General features: G+C 47.5%; 1 protein-coding gene across 2 annotated transcripts; it reads right to left on the bottom strand.

Annotated features, from left to right (window-relative positions):
- Window positions 1-135: 135 nt before the first annotated feature.
- On the bottom strand, window positions 136-23,940 carry M1AP (meiosis 1 associated protein). Of its 2 annotated transcripts, XM_051772650.1 has the most exons (11): window positions 23,848-23,940; window positions 16,896-17,188; window positions 13,269-13,451; window positions 9,443-9,620; window positions 6,110-6,283; window positions 4,527-4,677; window positions 3,761-3,902; window positions 3,009-3,215; window positions 1,758-1,913; window positions 1,450-1,543; window positions 136-1,252 (listed from the first exon to the last, which is right to left on the bottom strand). In XM_051772650.1, exons 2-11 carry the CDS (start codon window positions 17,142-17,144, stop codon window positions 1,038-1,040), a joined length of 1,749 nt encoding a protein of 582 aa, XP_051628610.1. In that variant the 5' UTR covers window positions 17,145-17,188; window positions 23,848-23,940; the 3' UTR covers window positions 136-1,037. The 2 variants fall into 2 exon arrangements, with proteins under 2 accessions (XP_051628610.1, XP_051628609.1); XM_051772649.1 differs by lacking the exon at window positions 23,848-23,940 and adding an exon at window positions 19,516-19,600 and having other exon boundaries at window positions 144-1,543.
- Between the last annotated feature and the right edge of the window lie 49 nt (window positions 23,941-23,989).

The raw sequence follows: 23,989 nt of genomic DNA on the forward strand, positions 1-23,989 counted from the left end.
TGTATATCACTGCCCTTTGCTCCTGTCCCTTCCCCAGCAGTGTTCCAGACAGGCAGAGCTGGCCACCAGCCTGCACCCAATGAGTCCATATCCCTGTGCCTGCAGGGGTGTCTGCCTTGTTTTCCAGAGTATCTGCCCTTGATATCTTGCTGCAAGCAGCTGCCTGAGATGCCAGGGCATGGGAAGAGCAGGCCCGTGCCCTTGGATGGCTATCAGGGCCTGTCAATGAGCTGAGAGCCCAGAGGAAGAGAAGGCTCTGACAGCTCTGCACTCCTGCTGAACAGCCCCTGGGGAGGATTGTGCCTGTGTTGTGCCCTTGCTCAACTGCAGCTGTTTCTCAGGAAGCACAGGTCAGTGCTGGGATAGCAATGCTGTACACATTATAAACCATAGGCAGAAAGTGAACATTATGGTGGATAACTTTATTTTGAAACAGCTTGTCAGAACAAAGTAAGTAGAACACAAACCGTGCTGGTGCTTGGCATTAGGGGGCTGGTAGAGACCACCCCACCTTGGTTTGGTTGAGCTGCCCTCAGCTTCTGCCCTGCCAGGGACAGCTGCCCTACACCTGCACTGAAAACCAGGCTGACATGTGCCAGCACTGGGCAGAAACTCTCTTGAAAAGCTCTAGGCCAGTGTGGTGCTGCATTTTTCCCCTGCCATGTCATACTATGATCTGAGAATCTTCTGAACCCTGCCAAAAAGTATTGCTGTGTTGGCTCGTGGACCAGCCCCATAGGCACAGGTGGTCCAGGAGGAGGAGATGGGGCTGGGGCTGTGCTGCAGTTCCAACTGCATGAGATGTCACTGTGCAGGAGCCAGCCCTGGCTTGGCACTTGCTACAAACCCCTTCACTGGCTGGGGTGTTGGACAGCGAGGCCAGCCTCGGAAGCAAGCAAATCATCATCATCATGGGTAGTGCTGTGCCTGGGAGGGCAGAATTCCAGGCTTTAAGGAATTCCAGGCACCCCACTGAACCTGCTGCTGCAGGATGAAGGCTGCTCGGTGTCACTGCCTGCCTTGTCTGTCTGATTTCCTCACCACCCTGCTTGCAGCTCCTCTGTACCCCCTGACAGCAATCTGTGGTTTGTGGCCTGTGTTAGCCCAGTCTCAGAAACCAAAATTTGAGGCATGCTTGTGATGTGTGCAGACAAGAACAGGAAATACGTGGTGTTGTGGGGGATAGCTGGATCTCTGGACAGAGGGTCCCAGAGCAGAAACTTCCTGTAGACTGAGTCGGTGACGAACAAAACTGTAAAACAACAAGGAGGAACAAACGATGGGAAGTGCCTGTCTGCCCAAGGCTGAGCTCAGTGTCTTGCCTGACCGCTTCCGGCCCGGTGCAGCTGAGCAAGAAGCTGAGCTGTGACTGCACATGGGCAGCCCCAGCAGAGCCTGGGCTTCACTGCAGGAACTCATCGTACTCCCTGGGGAGGGGAGAGCGCTCACAGGAGTCTCTCCTCGCTGCTGCGGGTCTGAATGTTTGGAGGGGAGAGGGAGCCATCAGAAGGGGTGCCACTGCAGCTTTGGCTCTGCTCTGGGGCTGCAAGACAGGACAAAACATAAGTGCATCTTGTGGAAGGAGGCGCTGGCTTGTCCCACTGTGGTTGTGTCTGAATGTGCCCAGTGTCCCTTTCAGCTGCACGAGCTGATCCTGCACCCATCCCTGCCGGGTACCAGGGAGCTGCCCTCAGCCCTTCTGGAGGAAGTTGACCAGATGGGCAAACACACACTCCAGGCTGGTCACAGGCTCTTACCTGCTTGGGCTGATGCCGCTCCGGGCGCTGCTCCCGGGGCTGGGCCTGCTGCCGATGTGGAGGTTTGTACAACGAACTCTTCAGGTATTTGTAGAGGTTGCTTTTTAGGTGTAAGGGGTTATAAGCAACTTCCACTTCCAAGCTGTTCAGGGCACTCTGCTCAGGAGAAAGAACTGAGTTGCTATGGGATGTGACAAGTAGAGGCTGTGGGGTCTGTGTGGGGGGGGTTGTTGTTTTTAGCACTGGGAGGGGTGGTTTCCAGGGATGAGTGTTGCAGACACTCCATGCCACCCTGCAGTGATAGGGGAGGGGATCTTTGGCTGTGCTGCTACCCACAAGGAGCACTCTTAGCTGTGTAGGAACAAGAGGCATCTGCCACCAGGTCTTAATGGATTTAAGCATTCCCTTACAAGATGCAGTCCTATCCTTCCCCATGCCCAGAATCAGCTAACAAGCTGGAGCACCCTTTCTGGACACTGTCACCCTCAACTCTGCCTCGTAAGACTTCTTCCCACTCTCTGCAACAGACATACAACATTGCCCTAAAAGACAGGCATTAACTGTCCATGAAGAAAGCTGTAGGATATGTCCTCTGCTGGAAAGAAGTTTTGGAGTGCTCCATCATATTCCAGCTATCACTAGACATCTTCCCAGCCATTTCCTTCTCTGTTTATCTGCTAAGGCTATAGTGAGAGCTCTGCCTTTCCTGGCAGCACCTGGAGCAGAGGTAGACAACTTGGCAGAACAGGAAATGCAGAAGCCTGAATCTACTGGAAGAAACAGAGGTACTCTATGTATTGATTTATCTATTGCCTAAAGCACCTCTCTCTGAAGTAGGAGGAGATCTGTGTTCCCTGGCAATGAGGGAGATGGCTTCAGCAGCAGCTGCAGGGCCTGTGCATAGGGCTGATCATTGCTCTGATCTCTGCCTGTACCGCTGGACCTTTGCACAGGGGTTAGAGCAGGGCTGCACTGACTCCCCTGGGACCTGGGCACAGGGGTTAGTGCAGGGCTGCAGTGACTCCCCTGGGACCTGGGCACAGGGGTTAGAGCAGGGCTCCAGTGACTCCCCTGGGACCTGGGCACAGGGGTTAGAGCAGGGCTGCAGTGACTCCCCTGGGACCTGGGCACAGGGGTTGGTGCAGGGCTGCACTGACTCCCCTGGGACCTGGGCACAGGGGTTAGAGCAGGGCTGCAGTGACTCCCCTGGGACCTGGGCACAGTGGTTAGAGCAGGGCTGCACTGACTCACCTCTATGGGGCCACGGATGCGCTCGGGGTGCTCAGCGAGGAGGGCTGGGAAGGCTGAAGGCAGCAGGAGCTCCCTGATGGCGACTGCTTTGACAAGTAGAGTGGCAGAGTCGGAAGGGACGATGACATAATAGGAATGCACCACAATGTTCCAGTTTGGATTGGTGTTCTGAGGTTCGTGCCTGGCCAAAAGCATCCACTTCCTTTGCTAAATGGCAAAAGCCAAACCCGAAGTGAACAACAGGCAAGAGCCACTTCCTTCAGCACTGTCAGCGTGGGCTGTAGTGCTCAGGAGCAGGCACACACTCACACATCAGAATAAGAACACTATTCTGCAATATGGTTGAGGACAGTATGGTATTTGTTTTTTAATTAAATGCAAGTCAATTCTTAAGAAAAACATCCAATTTTGCTTTATAACTTGTCAGTAATTGACAGTCCTCCAAGCCTTGGTTAATTTTTTTCACATTAAAGATACAGATCTAACTCCAACTCTGACATTTGCACTTCATATCCCCAAACACTGGATTTCTGATAGGCTCAAGGGTCTTCTCTAAGGTTTGATGTGCTGTAGCATCTTTCCAGTGGATGCCTTGGCTGGAAAGATTTACAAGCACAGCTCTGGCCCATAAGATAAGTTGCAGCTTCTGAAATATGTTTTCTGATGCAGGCTACAGATTTTATGGGGTTTGCACTAACTGTTCCTTTCTCTGGCAATCCCTCCCCATCACACTGCAATTTTCACGCACTTACCAGAAGACTATGACATAAAGCATGGAAGCTGTGCTGGTTTGTCTCCAGTTCATCCCAGTCCAGCTGCCAGCAGCTCGTGGGCTTGATGATGAAGGGCAGGCCATACAGTACAGACTCACAGACACCTTCAGACTTCAGAGCCCTGCAAGCATATGGCTCCTGTTAGTGCTCTTCAGCTACTGACAGGCTGAGAATCATTTTAATAGCAAGTGCATAGTTAAGTTTCTCCCCCTATAAATAAACCTCAGAAAAGACACTAGAGAGCATCACTTGTGCTATGCTCTGTGCTTACCAGCCACAAACTGCTGACAGGAAAGCGAGCACATCCTTAGGTGAAGTCACACAGTACTATGAGGCTTTGCTTGCTTTTTTACTACTAGTCCAACTAATTAGCTCAGACTCTGACATCCAATTAGTTGCTGTGGCCTCATTAGGTAGTGAGAGAAGAGCAGAATTATTGCAATGCCTCTGATCTACAGAACTTTACACTGGAGGGAAACAACCGCTGCACAAATAACACCTGTGGTGTTACACTCATCAATGCCAGTGCCACAGTACCACCACTCGTGGCTGTGCTCCTGTCTGCGTGTGGGCTGTGCTGTTCCATGGCAGCAAGAGTTACAGGGCCGGGGCTATCTCAATCACAGTTTTGCTGACCAGAACTTTGAGTCCCCCAGTGCTTTATGAGGATGTTACCAGGTCCCAGGTTGACACTGCACAGGAAGAGCGAAGCTGCTGTTCCACCACCTCCCGGAGCAACACTTACTTTACCACCCGGAGTTTGTGCAGCCCTGGGGCTGGCCAGGCTGCCACGTGCCAGGGAGAACTGGGATCTGCTGCTCTCCCAGTGCCATCAGCCGGCCCCGAAAGCAGAGCTGGGTCGAGCAGTCTCTCCTGCAAGTCGCACTTCAGGCACACTGGAGAAGGAGATTGGTTTAGGTCGCTGGAAGTGTTTAGCACGAGACGTTCAAAGCACTTACAAAGTTAATGTTTTCTAGCAACTATTGAGGGAAGAAAACTAAAACCTGACACGAGGCTACAACCTGTCCCCGTTTTACACACATGGGGAAACAGCACATACTTGGTGTGTTAATGAAACGATGACTGGTCAGTAACTGGGCAGGCAAGCTCCAGCTTGGGCAATGAGTGGCCAGCTGGAGAGGGAGAAGCAGCTTGTTTCCCAGAGCCACACTGGGTTCAGGGCTACATGTTGCCTACAGCTTTTCTATCTGTGTCTGTGGAGAAACACAGGACACTGATGTCACTAACACTGGTGTAAAATGACACAGAGCTCCAAACAATCTCTCTGGCCTTCCACAGATTCCTTGAGTGTGGGAAGGTGAAAAAACCTGACTGCAGTGTAACTTGGTTTGCCTTGCTAGCTGTAATAAGACAACGCATCAAGTAAGAAATCCAATGTTAGGATGAAGGAAAGTCAATATCATAACTGCCTGTGCTGGAGGCTGATATGGAGCTACTACACACACAAAAGTGCCCACCAGGCATTCTCATCTGCTTGCTGTGGAGCACATCAGTAATTCTCTATGAGCTTTGGTTCCAGTCTGGAACTGGCCTGTGGATCACCAGAAGACAAGTGTGCTCCCATTGTGACAGCAATGGGCATATGCACAGGAGCACCACATTGGAGAGGTGTGGAAAGGGGATTGCAGGGACTTCCCATGGCACTGCAGGAGTGACAGTACAGTCAGCAACTGGCAGAACACACCTATGTCTGCTGTAGCTGTTGGTGTTTTCAGCATTCACCCAGAGACGGATTAGGGATTTGGATTTAGACTAATAAAGGAAAAAAAAAAGACACATTCCTTACAAATTTTCCCATACATTATGATAACTGTTGGCAGCTCCAGCTAGAACATGAGCTATTTTAGCGTTAAATCACTAGATATAAATAAAAGCCAAGTCCTTCTGTAAGACAGCCTTTACTTAAGTGCAGCTCTGGCACAGACTTTTAATATTGAACAGAAGGAACACATTTTTTAGGGCTACTCAACTTCCAGGACGTAAAAGGCCCCTTTTCCCTTGACTACATGGCTATGAATTCACATGCTCCTCCAGGCACATTTTGCTGCAGAATGGAAATTAATTGTAGCCTCAGCAGCCACGGGACATGGCAGCAAACAAGCAGCTCTCTGAGCAATAGGCTCCTATCAACCTGAGACAACTCCCAGCTTTCCCAGTCACCCAGAGACCTCCCTTGGAGGGACCTCACTCTCTAAATGGGAGGAAACATGCCCGTGGGAAGGAATGTGCCCATAGGACAAGCCTGGATAACCTTTAAGGCTGTGGAATTCAGGAGCTCCCTGCAGAGGGGGAGAGAAAATTAAATACTTATGGTGCTCTTGGGTGCAGCAGCATGGCTGAAACCTCCCAATGGAAGGAGGAGATGGAGCTGTTCCCTCTCCGTGCCATAGTCATGGAGCCATGTTTTAAACAGCATCTCCAAGCTGATGACATTGTCCTCTACAGTTTGCACATCAATGTCCATTCCCAGGATTGCAATATCTGCGGGGGAAAAAAAGGTGTAAAAGCACAAATATTTTCAGCCATAGAAAGGAACATTCTTTTGCATTTTCCACTGCATTACACCTCCTTAATACCTTGAGTGCTGTCACAAAAAAAGTGCTTCAGAAGCCATTACCATGCAAATCACAACCCAGCACTTGACTCCAGGGACACTGCTGGGAGCTGACCTGCTCCACAGGCCACCCCACCACCCTTTCCATCCCTGGGGTGCTGGGACTGTCTACGGCCATCTCCAGAGAACAAGTTGTGACTGATGTGAACCATCACATCGCTGGCCTCAGAGACTCCTCAGTTTAAAACATTTCCTCCTTTTCCCTTAGCAAGGGGCACCCTTGCCCTGATGCTTTGAGCCTTGCTCCCATTTCCCTGCACTGATGCAGCTGGAGAGCAGGCTGGTCATGTTCTGGTGGTGTTGTGTTCCCTACAGATTTTAGATCTGAGCAAAATGGTCAACAATCTGCAGAGCCCATCCAGAAAAACGTTCCCTGAGACTTGCAGAAGAATTTTTATGTTCATAAAAAATGTATTAGTGCTTTATCTTCAGTGCTTGTTTGTTGTTTCCCCCAAACAGAACTAGCTGGGACCAGTATCTCCAACACATGGAAATACTGACCTTTGTCAGCAAAAGGTCTGGCAATGCTCAGCTGCTTCCAGCGAGTGTCATGGGGTTGGGGCAAAAGAAAGAGAATAATAATGCTCAAGTTATCAATTAGAGGCCAGTCCATCCAAAGGCCAGGCATCCTGTCAGGTACTCCCACAGACCATTCCCACCACAAATGCTGTGTGCATTGCTCTCTGGGGGGTTTAGATACATCACATCTCTGCTCCCTCTGCAGTCTGGCAAGCACTAATGCTTTATAATTAAAGAAACGTTGCAGATTTAGCCTCTGTCCCACAGATGAGCTGCTCTGCAGTTTGAAAAAGCAATCCTTGTCCCTCTTCAGGTGGTCTGTGTTTGTCTGGAAATGCACCTCCCAAGGAGTTCCTCTCGTGAAGAAAACAGCCCGTGTTTCTTACCCAGACTGTTCTGACCATGTTCAAAGCTATTTGAGGATTTGCCAGCTGTGGGGTTTCAAAATATTGGAGTCTTTTCTAACTGCACTAACCTGGGAATGAGCCTATGGAGGGGATATCCTGATCCTGCTCTGGATATTAAAAATGTAAGTAGGTTCAAACAGCCATGAAACAAACTAATGGAAGAAATACCCTCAGTGGGATGAACCTCTTCGTGCTACATCGAAATGTTTATTCCACAGTTCAACACAGCACTAATCTTGCACTTCCTGCTTGCTGGATCTTGCAACTTCAATGTTCTTTACTGTATTTTTTGTAACCCCCTTTTTTGCTGTGGTTTTGGCAAATTAAATTAATTCTAAGGTCAGAGTGGCAGAACCTTGATTCCTTCTCCTCAGGACTCCCTTTTCCCACTCAGTGGTAGCAGTGCCCTGCTTTTCTCCAGCCAAGCAGTTTTACCTGCAGAGACTCTCCCAGAGTCCAGAATAAGCAGCCATGTCTTGCTGAGGGAAAGGAAGCTTTTAATTGGCAGTAAGAGCGTTGATGTCTCTCCGAGTGCTGGATTATAGGACTCAGTGTTTGGTTTGGTCTGCCAGCAGCTCAGTGGGATGCAGGGGCAGCACAGAGAGCCATCGTCATCTGTAGCAGACACCCCAGTCAGTGCTGTGCTGCACATGGGGGAAAACCAGCCTAAACTCCTGCTGTGTAGCATTTTATTGTTTTACCAGCCTTGAGAAAGGGCTGAAATCACCAAGGAGATCTGCAAGCTAGGAAAAACAAAATGCAGGTATGAAAGTTGCAGTTTTAGCAACATTGCAATGTATGGAGCTGGAACTGGATTTTGGATCACCATCTCGCTGGTTTATTTAGAGTCTGCTCAGCACCTTTTCCTCTGAAGCAAAAATAGTCCAAACAGGACCTAATAGGACTTTCAGTCTCTGAATTTCTCATTGTTTAAATTCCTGCTGCTGAAAACTGTCAAATTAAGGGAGGAGTTCTTCAGAGATATGGCCAGGAAAAATCCAGGGTCAGGAGTGTACTTGCTCACTCTTTCACTAATGAAGCATGTGGCCAGGGGTGTGAGGGACAGGGCAAAAGGGAACCTGCAACCCACCTAACCACTCCCAGTCCCTACAATGACAATTGACCAGAAATTTGCTACTGCAACCAGAAAAGACAAACAGCTAGAGGCAAGTAAGGCAACAACATCCAACACTGCCTGTCACTCAGTAAAAACAATACTGACATTGCTAGGAACAGGTCTTACACTAACTTTGGAAGGCATTTGGACTCAGTTTTTTAAGCTCATTATCAACTCATTGTGAGAACTTGCTGTGTGACCCAGGCATGGAACCAGGTGTGTCTTGTTCATGGGGAATTTAAGTGTCTGCAGGAAAGACCTTTAAAAGGAGACCTGTTGTGGAAAGCAGAGGCTTGTAGAGAACTTGCTGGTGTGCAACTGCTGGTTGCTGAAGAAATACAACCTTAAGTGCTCAAGAAAAACTGCCCCAAGCATAGAGAAGAGAAGCAGCAGGTAAGCAAGAACATTGTTAGTGACAAAAAATCAGCTAAACAAGAGGCTGAGTACCTGACTTGGTCAATGAATAACTCTTCCCAGAACTGTGCAATATGTAGTCCAGGAGAAAGGACTAAAGGGGACCCTTGGGATTGCAAATGGCCTGCCTGTCTCTCCTGCCTCTCCTTTCCCCACTACCTGCTTCAAGGATTCAGGTTGCCTCTGACTGCACCGAGGATCTTTTGATCAGGCAGTCAAGTGCCCAGTGTGATGTTCAGCAGCAGAAGGGGTGTGTGTGAGTCACTGTGTTATCCCCATAAACTCAGTGCATTTTTCTCTTTAATCCCTCAGTGCAACTGTATTGCACATGATGTAAATCTTAAGTAATACTTAGAGCTGAATTAATGCATGAATTTTTGCCCAAATGTGCTAAAGCTCCAGAGAAGTGCTGTGGTACAAACTTCCCACTGTTCCTCCAGGCACAGCAGTTCTCACTTACCTAAGTGACATTAAATGGCACAAAGGTAAGTGACAGATATCAGACCAAAGAACTATTGGCTGTCCTGCTGCCCAAACTTCCCTGAGCACCTTGTTTGCCTTACACTCACCACTGCTGCTGGGCTCTTCTGCTGGCACACACTGCTCCACATCCTCGGGCTCCAGGAAGTCTCTCTTCAAAACCTCAATGACTTGTAGTCTTCGCAGACTCACAAGGTCTACATCTTTTAACTTCTTTTCCAGCTGTTTTACCATTTCTTTGCTGGACTGGCTAGTCAGAACTGTGATCTGAAACACAAACCAGAGTGTGCAAGAGCTGCCTCTGCCCTAGTCCTCACTAAAAATATCTCATCCATTCAAAAGCAGATTTGAAAGCATTTTTTTTGAGCTTTGGCTTACATTTAAGCCAATATGAAATGGATTGAGAGGGTCACTGGCGGAACATCTACAGGTTTTGTGCCACTGCTGGAAGACAGAACAATTTACAGGTGTCTTGTGCTTTGCACGTACAGTCAGTGAGTCTGTGTGTGTAAGGAGGGACTTGCCTTGACACCACTTCCTCCCATTACTCTGTCACTTATAGCTCAGATAGACTAAATCCAGCCTTCTCACTTGAAAGCTGAATGGGAATTTTATATTTGTTAAAGAAGTGTACAGTCTGTCCTAAAGATATTTCTTAAGAGAGCAACAGTAGGTGTGATACCCACTGCCCAGTTTTGGTGTAATACTAAGTAACTGCAAAGAGTTTTTAGAAGAGTTTCTAGAAATCTGTCAGGCATGTTTAACACCAGCTTTCTAGGTGAGGACTCTCTTCTGTGTGCCTGTGTATCTGAGGGTCTCAGTGCTCAGGTGGGAGGTCTGTGTGTGATTGCCAGTGAAGGTCAGAACAGAGCAGATGGTGAAGGGGTGACAAGGCCTGGGAACCAAGAGGGTTGCAAGGGTGAGAACGTGGGAGGAGCTGGCTGTGGGAGGGATGACGAGAGTCCTGGCCAGGTCTGAGTGTGTCTGTGTGTAAACATGACAGTTTGTACCAGTAACTGGAGCCTTGGGGACTCATATGTCCAGATGCCAGAAACTAGGGAGACCGGGATCTAGGAGCGGGCACTGGGTAGACTGAGTGTCTGAGACCAGCTGCTGGAGGGATCCACGTTGTAGGGATGGAGACAGAGATGTGTGTACACACACACTTATTTATGCACACATATATTCCTGCAGGTGGATCTCATCCTGCTCAGACAGAGAGGGGGGCAGGCTGAGGCCACCGGTGCACTTTTGTGCGTGTGAATGCTCTGAGTGTCTGTGATCTGTGTGAACACATATGCCTGTACATATGTGTTACATGTGTGTTCTGTGTTCCTTTGCCTGATGGGAATATGAGCTCAGCCTCACGATTGGTTGGGCCTAGGGACGTGGAGCTGTGTCAGCCTTGTTGATACCAGATCAAGCCTAATTTCCCTAACAAAGTAAACCTCTCCAACCAAACTTCTCCCTAGTGTTTGCCTCTGAGTTACTGGGAATAAAGATATTATCATGGTCACCTTTTAGGAACTAATGCAAATGGCTTGCAGGAACTGTTCTTAAGCTGGGGATAGCTGAACTGTCTAAAAGATATAATTATCTTTTGCAGAGCTATAGAAAGAGCATTTACTACACTGATGGACATTTATTTCATCAAAACCATGGCTGTATTACATCTGTAGCATGTCACCTCCAATTTACCCTTTTCACAACCCGAGTCAGACTGGCACATGCTGGTTAGAGACCAGGAGAAATATTTTACCACATACAAAAGCTGAGGTAGCTACTGTGACTTCCTTTTGTTTTACCACAGTTTCTAGATATAATCCCTTAATGCCATTATACTTTCTAATCTCACAAAAAACAGGCTACTGGTGACTTGAAAAATGCTTTTCATCCTATTGCAGGTTGGCCACATTTCCTGCCCTGTAACTGCTACTGAGATTCAGTTTTGCTGATGCTGATGATTTTTCCCCGCCGAAGTCAGGATCTCAAAAGAGTAAGTCATTCTTTCTACTTTTAACTACTGTTTGGGTTTTAAATGACTGCAGATTGTAACAAAGTCTGCCTCCTATGCTTACTGGTCAGCTAGGAATATTCTTGCATCTTTGTGTTTTAACTGCTATGAAAATGCACATTTGCCTGAACAGCTGATTTGCAGGAGCAGATTGCCAGTGGCAACCCTGTGCTCTAAACACCGGCCACCGTGGTGTCCCACTACAGCAATTGTTCTCTAATAGAGGTGGCATGCCTGCACGGGCACTCATGTTCCTGCTACTCACACACAGACACCTGCATCAGCAGCTTCTGACAGGCTGTTTCTTCACTCCCCTGCCTGGTCCTGTCCCTGTTATTCCTGCCTGGGCCTGGCTGTCCCAGGGAGCTCCGCGATGCTGCTCCCTGGAGTGCAGCTCAGGAGTCTCTTTTACGTGGAGGAAAGCACGTGGAAAGCCTTTTGGTTTAACTTGTTTTACTTTAGAAGTGTAACAAAAAAAGCAAAAGCCAAAGAGTGCCTCTTTCAGCAGAGAAGGCTTCAAAAACAGAAATGGTGACTTGTGGGAGATGCCAAGGACTCAGGCACCACATATAATCTGCCTGATACAGTTGAATTTAATAGGGTAAATGCTTACTTTAACTGGCCTATGTTATCCAGGCTTCACTTCCAAGCAGGAAGCATTAACCCCCCATATTTTTTATTTCTTCAAAAGATACTGTATCTGAGCAAACCACTCAAAGGTCCTCTGAGAAAAGGAAACAGAAATAAAAATTCAACTTACTCTGCATAAAAAATTGCTTGTGATGAAAAAAAAAATGCAATCACTTAAGAATCTGAAGCAGAAAGCTGCCTTTTTTAGAAACATGGCCTTCTGCCTGTCTGCGATCACAGCCTGTCATTGCAGCATGTCTTACATCCCCTTGCAGAGAGAAGTACAAAATACTTGCATAACCTAGAGGAACAAGGATTGCTTAGTGGAGTATAAACTCCCTATACTCATGAATAGCTTAATTTTTAATGTAGCTTGTTCCTTCTACTATACTAGAAGTCATCCTGGACTTCGTTGTGTGTCAAAAAAGGTCTTGTCTCCAGTGTGTACTCAGTCTGTTCCAACCCCCAGCTTTACAAAAGCACAAATCCCATTTGAAATGGGCAGGAAAGATACCTCAAGGCCCTAAGAAAACACAGAAAAGCAGAAAATCAGGAGAAAGACTTCCTGGATAGACAAGTGAGTCCCAATTACAGCTAGGAGAGTCTGCTTGATCACAGCATGACTCTGTGTGACACCAGAAGGGTTTAAGGATCTAAACAAAATAAAAGGACTCCTGAAATTTCACTCATGGGACTCTCAATTTGTTTTTATGACTGACAAAGCTCCAAAGCCAGGTGGACCCTGAGCTGGTGAAGTCTGAAATAAAAGATTGTTTGGAACTGATATTTCCTGACGTCCGGAGGAAAACACCATTTCTTTGAGTCCTTCCCCCTCTAACTCCCTGTTCTTTCACATCAGTTGGTACTGCTTAAAACTCCACTTCCTTGTGAACCTTGCTCTGTTTTCTACCTTCATATATCTGTTCTCATGTGTTATTAGCAGCTTCCCTCCTTCTTATGCAAGCACACACACCCAGCTGAGAACACAGCCACCAAACTCTCTTAGATCCTGTCCCAGGACATCCAGTTGATAGGACTGCTGTACATATAGTTTTCCCTAGATAATGTCCCCTTTTCCACAGGACTCTGTCCAGAGGGATTCAAGGACTTGGTATCTCCATCCAGGATTTCTGGACAGTGGATCTCTGAAACAGCCAGACTGCTGAATACCTAAAATGTTCTGGCATGTTCACTGTACATGAGATTATACATTTATAAAGCATGATTGGTGAAATGAGATGGCTTCCACTACCTTTGCAACATTTTCTTACCTCAACAGAACTGTTTGTTGAGCCTCCTGCTGCTGTGTGTCTGCTGTATTGCTTGAATTGCTGCAATCCATCCTGCACAGCTTGTACCACTCCACTTCCCCCCTGTGGGAAGGAGCCTTCTGCTGGGAGCAAACGCAGCTCCGAAATGCAGGCTTGAATTCGCCCAAAGTTTTCTTTCACTTGCTGCAAAACAGCATTCAGTGAACACGAAAGACTGTTAAACAAACAACATGAAATAGCTTTCCATAATGTGGAAGAAGGTTTTTTGAATTCACAGCACTGAGCTCAGACTGGGGGCAGGAGCCAAGTCTGAACCAGGCTGGCCAGGATTGTTGCAGACCCCTCTGTCTCCATGCAGTATTAGTTCAGGCCATCTGGTATCTCTTACCCACCCATGACCTTTCCTTAGTACAGACATGACAATGCCAGGGAGCACCATCAGCTGGAGGTGCTCTGCTCAGAGTCCTTATTCAGTCCCACATTAAAAGCTTTTGATGCTTTAATGCTCACTTCCTATCTTGTCACCATTTGCTGTCCTCCACAGTTATCTAGGTACTTTCTGGTTTTCTTTTCTTTGCCCCCCTGCCCTTTCCAGGGAAGCTCCTTGGACTTGTCAGACCCTTTTGGGGAGACCATAAACAAGCACCCAGGAAAGAGTAAGACAAAGGTTACCATATATGACACTTCCCCATGTATTCTCCCAGTCTTTATTTTCAGCCCTGGGGCTTTTCTGACTTCACATGATTTGTCTAACAAGCACCCTTTAATACAGCTCTATCTTGGTTCCTCACTGAGAAGTGTCAAGTCTCTCTAGCTGAATCAGAAAGACACTGTGCTCACAGCCTGCCTTGTTGAGACATGGGCAAATTCAGGGGTGCAGGAGAAGTAATGGAGCCCTGGTATTTCTGAGGAAGGCTGAAATGGAACACATACTCATCAGGCAGAGACGTAAAAGTGTTCCTGACTCCAGAAGCAGCAGAGGACCAGATACCATTATTAGTGAAATTAGGTCCACCGAGTCATAGAAACATATAGAACGTCCTGAATTGGAAGGGACCCACAAGGATCATCCAGTCCAACTCCTGGCCCTGCACAGACACCCCAACAATCCCACCCTGTCCCTCAGAGCGTGGTCCAAACACTCCTTGAGCTCTGGCAGCCTTGGGGCCGTGACCACTGCCCTGGGGAGCCTGTTCAGTGCCTGACCACCCTCTGGGGGAAGAACCTTTTCCCAAGATCCAACCTAAACCTCCCCTGACAAAGGCACAGCTGTCTCCTTGGGTCCTGCAACTGGTCACAGAGAGATGAGGTAGGTACTGCCCTTCATGAGGAAGCTGCAGACCCCCATGAGTTCTGCCCTCAGTCTCCTCTTCTCCAGCTGAACAAACTAAGCGACCTCAGCCACTCATAGTCTGAAGAAGACAGTCACCTTGAAACACTTTACTGTTCCTAAAAGTGAAAGAACAGCTCTGAAAAACAGCTTCAGTACAACATCAGATATCTAAAATGAAGAGATGGCTCCCAGAGCAGAACACCTAAAGAAAGCTGGGGAGAAGGGGAGTGGGGGCTCACAGTCTGGATGCACACGACTGACTCAAGTCTTTGTGTGAGCTATGCTGTCTTGAACAAGTCCAAGACAAATGCAGTATTATGGCAAAAGAGCTGATGTGATGACCAGTCATGCAAACAAGAGGGGTATTTTTAATTCTCTATACAGCATTGCTGAATCCAGTATTGGAATCAAAAAAACAGCAGAGTGAATACACGGAAGGGCTTGGAAATTATTAAGGGGTTGTAAAAATGCCTTGCAGTTAGACTTATGTGTTCTCTTTGATTTACCAGCTAGAAGACTGAGAAAGGACTTGCTTCTATTTAGAGGAAGAAAGGATAAAATACAAGCAGGTTCTTCAATCTAGCCAAAAGAGTAAATATATTAACAAATCCCTGGAAGCTAAAGCAAATAAATTCAAATTAGAAACCAGGGGCAAGTTTCACAATGACAGTGATTAACCACTGGAAGAAATCATCAAGAGAAGTACTTGATTATCCACCCTGTAGTATCTTCAGACCCAAACTAGATGGCTTTCTGGAAGAAGTGCTTTAACGATATATGGGTACTTTGGTGAAATATAATAGCCTGTAATATGAGGAAAGCCAAACAATGATCTAAAGGTTCCCCTGTCTTTAAAAACTGTGACTATCAAAATGAGGAACGGTTGTTTAAATTACAAAGACATCTGATCATGAGCAGCAGAGTCATAATACTCATAAGTAGAGGGATTGTGTCAAAGGTCAGACATCCTCTGGTGAGCCACAATTACCAGATTAGATCGGAGGCAGCTGTCAGCCAGCACATGCTGGACCAGTGTCAGGACATACCCAGTAAACATAAAAGTGGGTATTTGGCCCCAAACACTCACAAACTAACTTGGACATAATGTAAACTCACAGAGAGCACGCCTGGAATCAGCTGTGAAACAGATCACCGGGATCATCCTGCAGTGACATGTCAGGATGAATTACCAGTAAATTCATCCTAGGCAGCAAGACAAGTGTTTGCTCTTAAAGCCCCTAATCAGAGTGATTCCACAGTATCTTCAGAAAATGTTTCTTTGGTATTCCCTTAGTCATCCATGTCACACTGTCTATAAACTGTCCTATAAAGTAAAGCAAGTGGCTGCGTGGTACTTGGCTGCTGGCTGAGGTTAAACCACGACACATCATTAGCCACATTCTTCTTGCAGATCACATTTGGTAAATTACTGTTATCTCCGATTTTTTATTTTTCCCAGTTGGTCTCCACCTTTCCTGAGATGTGAAAACTTGACAAAACCTTTCAGGATGTTTTCACCATTGCTGTATAAAGTGGAAGGGTTAGTTCTGTGTGTTTACGTTAATGTTGTGTAAATGAGATTGCTCAGTGTGACTGTTTCTAACACTATGACTTCATAGATTCTTGTGCACTTTATGATGCACAAACTGTTACTTTAGAGCTGCTTGCCATTCTCCATCTACACTTATTCCACTGCATAGCCCCAGATGAGTGCAGTGCTTGTTCTTATTGACTTAGATCTATATATTTAAAAGCTGTGTAGATGTGGTGCTTAGGTACATGGTTTAGTGGTGGAGTTGGCAGTGCTGGGTTTAGGATTGGACTTGATGATCTTAGAGGTCTTTTCCAACCAAAATGATTCTGTAATTATATGATTTCAGGATATTTCTCAAATTTGGCAATAATATTTTAACTCTGCACTTCTTCCTTTAAATATCTGGAATCTCTCCCACAGTGGTAATATTTTTTCACTGTCCAAATTATTACAGCTTGGGTTGTGTTTGATAATTTTGATAGAACAGCAGTACAGATAGTGCAGAAAGTAGCATATGAAAGGTACAACAGAAGTTTTAGATGAGAACAAAGCCTAATTTATGCATGTGAGCAGCTTCACAGATCAAAAATATTACACTTCTTTTAAACTTCACTTTTCATAAAATTCTGTGAAGCTATGCTTTTTGAGAATGATTAATTTTTAGATCCATATTTGCAGTAACTCGTAACTTTCTCTCCTGAGTGCCAGCAATGTGTTGCATTCCCGTCTGGAGATCCCCAGGGCCCCAGTTCCCCCATACCGTGAAGGGCAGCAGACACTCCTGCTGGGGCTGCACCACGTAGAGGCTCAGCAGGGGCACACGGCAGGGCCCTGCCAAGCCACATGCCAAGCACAGCGTGTTTTCCAGGGCCTCGCAGAGCACAGAGCAAGTATTGGCCCAGGAAGGGGAGGTGACATCCACAATGAGAATCCGCGATGGCTGCTGGCAGGGGGCTTTAGTAGCAGGAAAAGTTCTCCGTGTTTCTGAGAGTAATTTTCTGGAATTCATGGCTTCTGAACACAGGTATTACATATCCAATTATCCATCTGCATCTGAATGGGAGAAATAAACAAAGAACAGCAACGAGTGAGGTCTCCCTTTCCCGTTCAATTTAAAGCAACCTGAGGCACAGCAGACAGTAATGACTGAAGTCCCTACATCTTTCTCCAAAGCAATCGTTGTTCCTACTCTAGGATAAACCCACACAAGACAAGGGAAAATGCATGTGGTCAGAAAACAAAATGTTTCAACTAAAGACTCGTGGCAGATACTCTCTTACAGGTTCAGCTGGAGCAGCTACCAATGTTGGCAGCACAGCCACACGTGAGCTGTGTGAGATGTCTCATGATCCCCTAGTGTGGCTCAGGTGCATCCATGGCCAGCAGACAAGGGATCTTCAGCAGCTGATGGAAAGCAAGACTATGAAATCCTCCTCCTAATTCTGCAGTGGCCAACAGGTTCTACCCAAACACCAAGGAGAAACAGTCCCTGCTTCTTCATACCCAGCAGTATAAGACAAGTAGCTGCTATATCCAAAAAAGGACAGCATGATGCATCAAAAAAATATTGCATATACATAAATATTACTTTGTGGATGTGGACAACCAACTCTTGTCCTTCAGACTGTCTAAGCTCTCTGCACTGACAAAAGCTTTGATGAACACAGCACTACCTCATCTTGTTCAACAACGTGGGAGCACTGCAAACATTAAAGTACCTGCAATGTCAGAAACTCCAACAGAAATTACTTCCAGCCAAGTACCACCTTTGTTTCTCAGAGCTGGCTGGTGATGGGAATGCTGTGCAGGGAGGTGGCTGTGCTTCACCTGTCCCAGAGCTGTGCCAAGTGACACAGAGGTTTGTTAGAACACCTCAGGAATGCTGCCAGTGTCAGGTGACAGCTTGCACAAGGCAGGCAAGGAAAGATGAGGGCTCCCTGATTCCCCATCATCTTTGTGTGGGAAGAGAGGCAAGGCCTCTTTGCAAGGCCCTGGGAGACCATGGATCCCTTCAGCACACGAACAGAGCATGTGGTCAGGAACCACTGTTTCTGGGAAACAGTCCCAGAGAAGCAGAGAGGAGCAAACAGGAGTGTGCTGTCAGGTCTTCTGCCTCGTGTGTACAAAATAGAGGAAACCGCTCAGCCCCAAGCAAACACCTCGCAGTTTGTCTCAAAGGTGTGGAGGCAAAGGATTGAGATGTGCTCATCCACAGACCTGGAATAGTTTGTTCCCCTACCCCATCTCCCTTCAATATACACATCTTAAGCTCAAGAGCCAGCATTTTCCTGTTAATTTTTTTCCTTTGCGAACAAAGTGCCTTCATAAAATCTCTTCACTAAATCTGCACAAAACACTCAAGTGCTCCAGCACTTTGGAGTAAGAGTTTCTGTAAGTCTTGAAAGGAGCAAGAAATGCTTTTCTATTTGGCTGAAGTATCATCAGAAAAAAGTCTGTATTTCTAGGATGCTTGTCAGTGAAGGCAAAACAGTGATCACAGCTTGAATTCCAAAACTGAGGCTAACACTTCAGAGCTGGTGAAAATGTTATACATCTAGATCATGGAGATACGTGTACATATCTTGCTTTGACTAGTCCTCTGATATAATTTCATTGTCAAATGAAAAACTGCCAGATACCACTTTAATTGGTGTCTCTTCTGGACCTTTACAATTTGCAGGAGAGCTTCCTAAATTACATCATTGAATCTGGGAAAATACTTGTCTGTCTGAATTTTTTGCGATGAGGCTTCACACCACTGAGCTCTGCAAGCCCTCAGTGCTTTCTCAAACAAGGAAACAAAACCCACCCAGCAGTCAGAATCTACAAGAGTTGGGTCTTTGATTTGCATTGGGTTGGGTCTTTGATTTGCATTGGGTTCAGAGAGAAAAACGAGCCTTGATGCTGAAGTAGACACAGTTTTCCTAAACTTGAATGAATTCTCTCACTCTTGACACTTTACTGGACTATGCTTATTTTAAAATGCATTTGTAAAATAGATCTCTCATCAGCTATACTCTTTACCAGCTGAGTGAATTTCATTTCTTCATAATTGTTGTGTTCTAATTAATCTCTGCTTAGCAACATTAATATGATTTATATGCAGCTCTCTATAAAATATTTGACGTACAGTGTAAACTGCCCACCTCTGTTACAGCCTCCTGTCATGCTTGGCTCTGGTGAGGTTGGATAGCTGAAGAATTCTGTATACTAGTCTAACTGGTTGCTGTGGTAAAATGGCATCTCCATTTAAGCAGCAAGTGAACTGACAGAGGGTCCATCCTAAGGGATTACTCCACAATTCAGTGTGCAGGAGTGAAAACTGTTAGTTCTGGCAGCTGCTATGACATTAACTTCTTGCTCAATAAAAGAGAACTTACCAGCTGTCAGAGCTAACAGTGATGTACATTTTGCTCAATGCAAGAAGACACAAATTCTTCAGAACTAGAAAGACAGGGACAGAAAGAAAACTTTATCATATTGTGTGTCTTGTGGTTGCTGAGGACATTCTGCACTTGCACATCATCCTGTGTGCTTAATTTGTTCCAGTTATACAAAACCATCAAATAATATCCAAGTCTAAGAAAATAACACCAAAGCCACTGCTTAAAGAGTATTAAGGATAGCTGGTTTAAAAATGTGTCATTTTCTGAGTAAGCTTCAAGACCCTGGGAAACATGAATATTCTCATGTGGAAAACAGATCAAGCTGCATAAATAAGTGGGTTTACTAGAGAATAAAGCAGCAAGCCATTGAGAAGCCTGAGACATGGAGTGGCTGTGCAGTGGTGATGGCCTCTGTTGTGCATCTTTTTGTCCACCTAGCCTAGAAAGGAAGGTATTTATTTTAAAAGGTGGGGATGAATAGAAGAATAAAAACAAAAAAAGCAAAAGAGCACAAAATCAAGCTACTGAAAACAAAATTATTCAAGATCCTATATAGCAGAAGATATTATGTGTTATTCTATACATCAGTGCTATAACCAATCATAAATAAATGGCTTTAGGCTTGTGCTTTTATTGACATAAAATCACCAAATCTTCATGAGAGTAGTCACTTTATATTAGTGTTAAAATAACTCATTATAACCTTCATAGATTTTTTTTTCCTTAAAAGAAGAGGAACTATAACATTAGGAGAGTTTAGAAAAAGGCATTTTCTAGTTCTGAAGAAGCAAGTAATGATGAAACCTTATCAAGCAGTGTGTGGACAGAGCAGCAGAGCAAGGACAAGCTGCCACATAATGCACATAGTGCCCGAGTGCTCCTGTTGAACAACAGCCAATTCATAAAACCCACCAGAAGTGCTCTGAGGAAAGCTGTGTTATCATGGGGGACTTGTGTTTGAGTGATGGACTGGAATTCTCAGAATTAAATTTTATAGGTACTGTAATATCTTTTTGACGAGATTATACATACAGTTAATGAAGCCTCATGGGGCAGGTGCTCTGTCTTGCCTGGAATCTTGATTATGGAACTAGGATGACATGCTGTCAACACACACACTAACCTGATATAAACCTGCATAATTCATGAGCCCCAGCACATGCTGCACACAAGGAATCATCACAGAGGCTGCTTTAGTGGGCACGTGGGAAATCCTGAGATATACCCACGCACTGGAGCAGACTCACATCTCCAGGATGAAGGACCAACCACCGCCTCCCTGAGATCCTGCTTTATGGTGAACTTGCCACTGGCTGCCGCGAGAGAGGAGCCCCAAAGAGAAGATACAAGGACTGCCTGAAACAACATCTCAGCCTTGGCCACATTGATCATCATAACTGGTCTACTCTGGCCTCCAATCGGGAGGCCTGGAGACACCCCATCTGTAACGCTGCTGTCTCCTTTGAGAACACACACAGGATCACTGTTGAGGAGAAAAGGCAACGCAGAAAGAACTGTGTCTTGCAGAATACACCATCTAAGGAGTCCTTCTGCTGTGCCTTTTGCAATTGGATATGTTTGTCTCGTATTGGCCTCATAAGTCACCAGCGTGCCTGTACAAATGTGGATAGAGCCTTCCCAAATCTTCGTTCGTGAAGCCCAGCCATGATATATGGAGCAGACTGGAATCGTCCTCCAGTTCATGTGTTTCAATGGCTCCTCTAACAGAACAACTTCTATCCTGGATGTGACCTCTGAGTCTAAATTTTCTGAGTGTAACATTCTCACAGGTTTATATTCCCTGTACACTTTTTTAAAGCTTTAGATAGTAACACTCCCTCCCTTGTGAGCTCTGTGGCTGGATCCTCAGAGCAAGGAGGATACACCTCACAGCAGCCTGCTGCTCTTGTCTTCTGGCCCACAGGGAAACCTGCAAATCCCACCCAGAACATGAGGACCTGGCCACTGAGGTCTCTAAACTGGCCAGCCTCGAACATCACAAGCCAGCTCTGCTCCATGGCAGTGCTTGGGAAGGGCAGATCCCCCTGCTCCGCTTTGCCCACAGTCGGTGCCCGCTGGAGAGGGGCAGGTGGGGAACAGGGCGAGTCCCAGGCAGGTGGACAGGGCAGGTGAAGTGGGTGAAACACTGCCTGTGCCAGTCCTCCTTCAGAAACAAACTTGGAGTCCTTCAGGCAGGGCCCTGCTGCAGGGGATGGGCTGGGACAGCCATGCTGGGCTGTACAGAACTGGGACACTGTGCAGGGCTGTACAGAACTGGGACACTGTGCAGGGCTGTACAGAGCTGGGACACTGTGCAGGGCTGTACAGGGCTGGGACACTGTGCTGGGCTGTACAGAGCTGGGACACTGTGCAGGACTGTACAGAGCTGGGACACTGTGCAGGGCTGTACAGAGCTGGGACAGCCGTACTGGGCTGTACAGGGCCTGGGACACTGTGCAGGGCTGTACAGGGCTGGGACACTGTGCAGGGCTGTACAGAGCTGGGACACTGTGCAGGGCTGTACAGAGCTGGGACAGCCGTACTGGGCTGTACAGGGCCTGGGACACTGTGCAGGGCTGTACAGAGCTGGGACACTGTGCTGGGCTGTACAGGGCCTGGGACACTGTGCAGGGCTGTACAGGGCTGGGACACTGTGCAGGGCTGTACAGAGCTGGGACACTGTGCAGGGCTGTACAGAGCTGGGACAGCCGTACTGGGCTGTACAGGGCTGGGACACTGTGCTGGGCTGTACAGAGCTGGGACACTGTGCTGGGCTGTACAGGGCTGGGACACTGTGCAGGGCTGTACAGAACTGGGACACTGTGCAGGGCTGTACAGAACTGGGACACTGTGCAGGGCTGTACAGAGCTGGGACACTGTGCAGGGCTGTACAGAACTGGGACACTGTGCAGGGCTGTACAGAGCTGGGACAGCCGTACTGGGCTGTACAGGGCCTGGGACACTGTGCAGGGCTGTACAGGGCTGGGACACTGTGCAGGGCTGTACAGAGCTGGGACACTGTGCAGGGCTGTACAGAGCTGGGACAGCCGTACTGGGCTGTACAGGGCCTGGGACACTGTGCTGGGCTGTACAGAGCTATGACACTGTGCAGGGCTGTACAGAGCTGGGACACTGTGCTGGGCTGTACAGGGCTGGGACACTGTGCAGGGCTGTACAGAGCTGGGACACTGTGCAGGGCTGTACAGAGCTGGGACAGCCGTACTGGGCTGTACAGGGCTGGGACACTGTGCTGGGCTGTACAGAGCTGGGACACTGTGCAGGGCTGTACAGGGCTGGGACACTGTGCTGGGCTGTACAGAACTGGGACACTGTGCAGGGCTGTACAGGGCTGGGACACTGTGCAGGGCTGTACAGGGCTGGGACACTGTGCAGGGCTGTACAGAGCTGGGACACTGTGCAGGGCTGTACAGGGCTGGGACACTGTGCTGGGCTGTACAGAGCTGGGACAGCCGTACTGGGCTGTACAGATGCCGGGACAGCCACGTGTTCATGAAGGGTGGACAAGCTACAAAGGGGTGTCAGGGCACACCAGCAGCTTTGCTGGGGTCTTTCACATCCCATCTGTGTTTTCCAGGCATTATTTCTTGCTGCCATGGCATCTTTCTCTGTACTGGTCACTGTGTGAGGCACAGACCAGGGAGGTAATCACTAGGGTTGCTCCTTTAATGAGCTTCATGAAATTCTGGCAGGGGAGCACTGCTTTCATGCTGGTCACACCCCTGCCAGTGAGACCTGGGATGAAGAGGCCTCCCAGCCCGTACTCCCAGAGTTTCTGTGGAGCTGGGAGGATGCACCAAACGTCCTTATGTCTTTCCAGAGGAGTCCAGCCCAGCCTGGAGCCTTGATTGAGCATTTAGGGACTGCAGTGAAAGCAAAAGCAAGAATAAAAACCTCTGCCCCATCTCTGCTCTTTTGATTTGTTTTAAGGTGCACCTTCCACTCCTGAGTTATTACCTCACATTCTCCTTGCTACACGTCAGTAAGTGCCTAATGCTCTGTTCCTCACAGTCTGGATGCCTTAAACGCATCGAACAGGCAGGGAAAGTAAAGAGTAACTTAACTACTCAGTTTCCACGGAAGCACAGGTTTTTCTTTTTTCTCTCCCAACTTCGAAATATCATCGACAAGATTTTACACAAGTGAATCTGGAAAAAAAGATCCTTTTCCCTGCCGTGTATGTGGTTTGGAGTCGGGCCCGGGGCGGTGCCCGGTCCCGCACCCGCCGTGGGCGCTCCCCGCTCCCGCATTTCTCCCGGGCGGTTCCCTTCAGTGCTGGGAATGCCGCGGCTCTGGGCACGGACCCACCTCGGGGCGCCGATTCCCGATCCCGATCCCCGATTCCCGATCCCGATCCCGTCCCGAGCGGTCCCGCAGCTCCAGGGCCGGACTCGGCTCCGCGCATGCGCAGGGCCGGCCCTGGGCGGGTCCGGGAGCGGCGGGAACGGGC

Source organism: Manacus candei, unplaced genomic scaffold (assembly GCF_025592945.1).
Source record: "Manacus candei isolate 608988 ecotype Guabito, Panama unplaced genomic scaffold, ASM2559294v1 h1tg000154l, whole genome shotgun sequence".
Classification (NCBI taxonomy): domain Eukaryota; kingdom Metazoa; phylum Chordata; class Aves; order Passeriformes; family Pipridae; genus Manacus; species Manacus candei.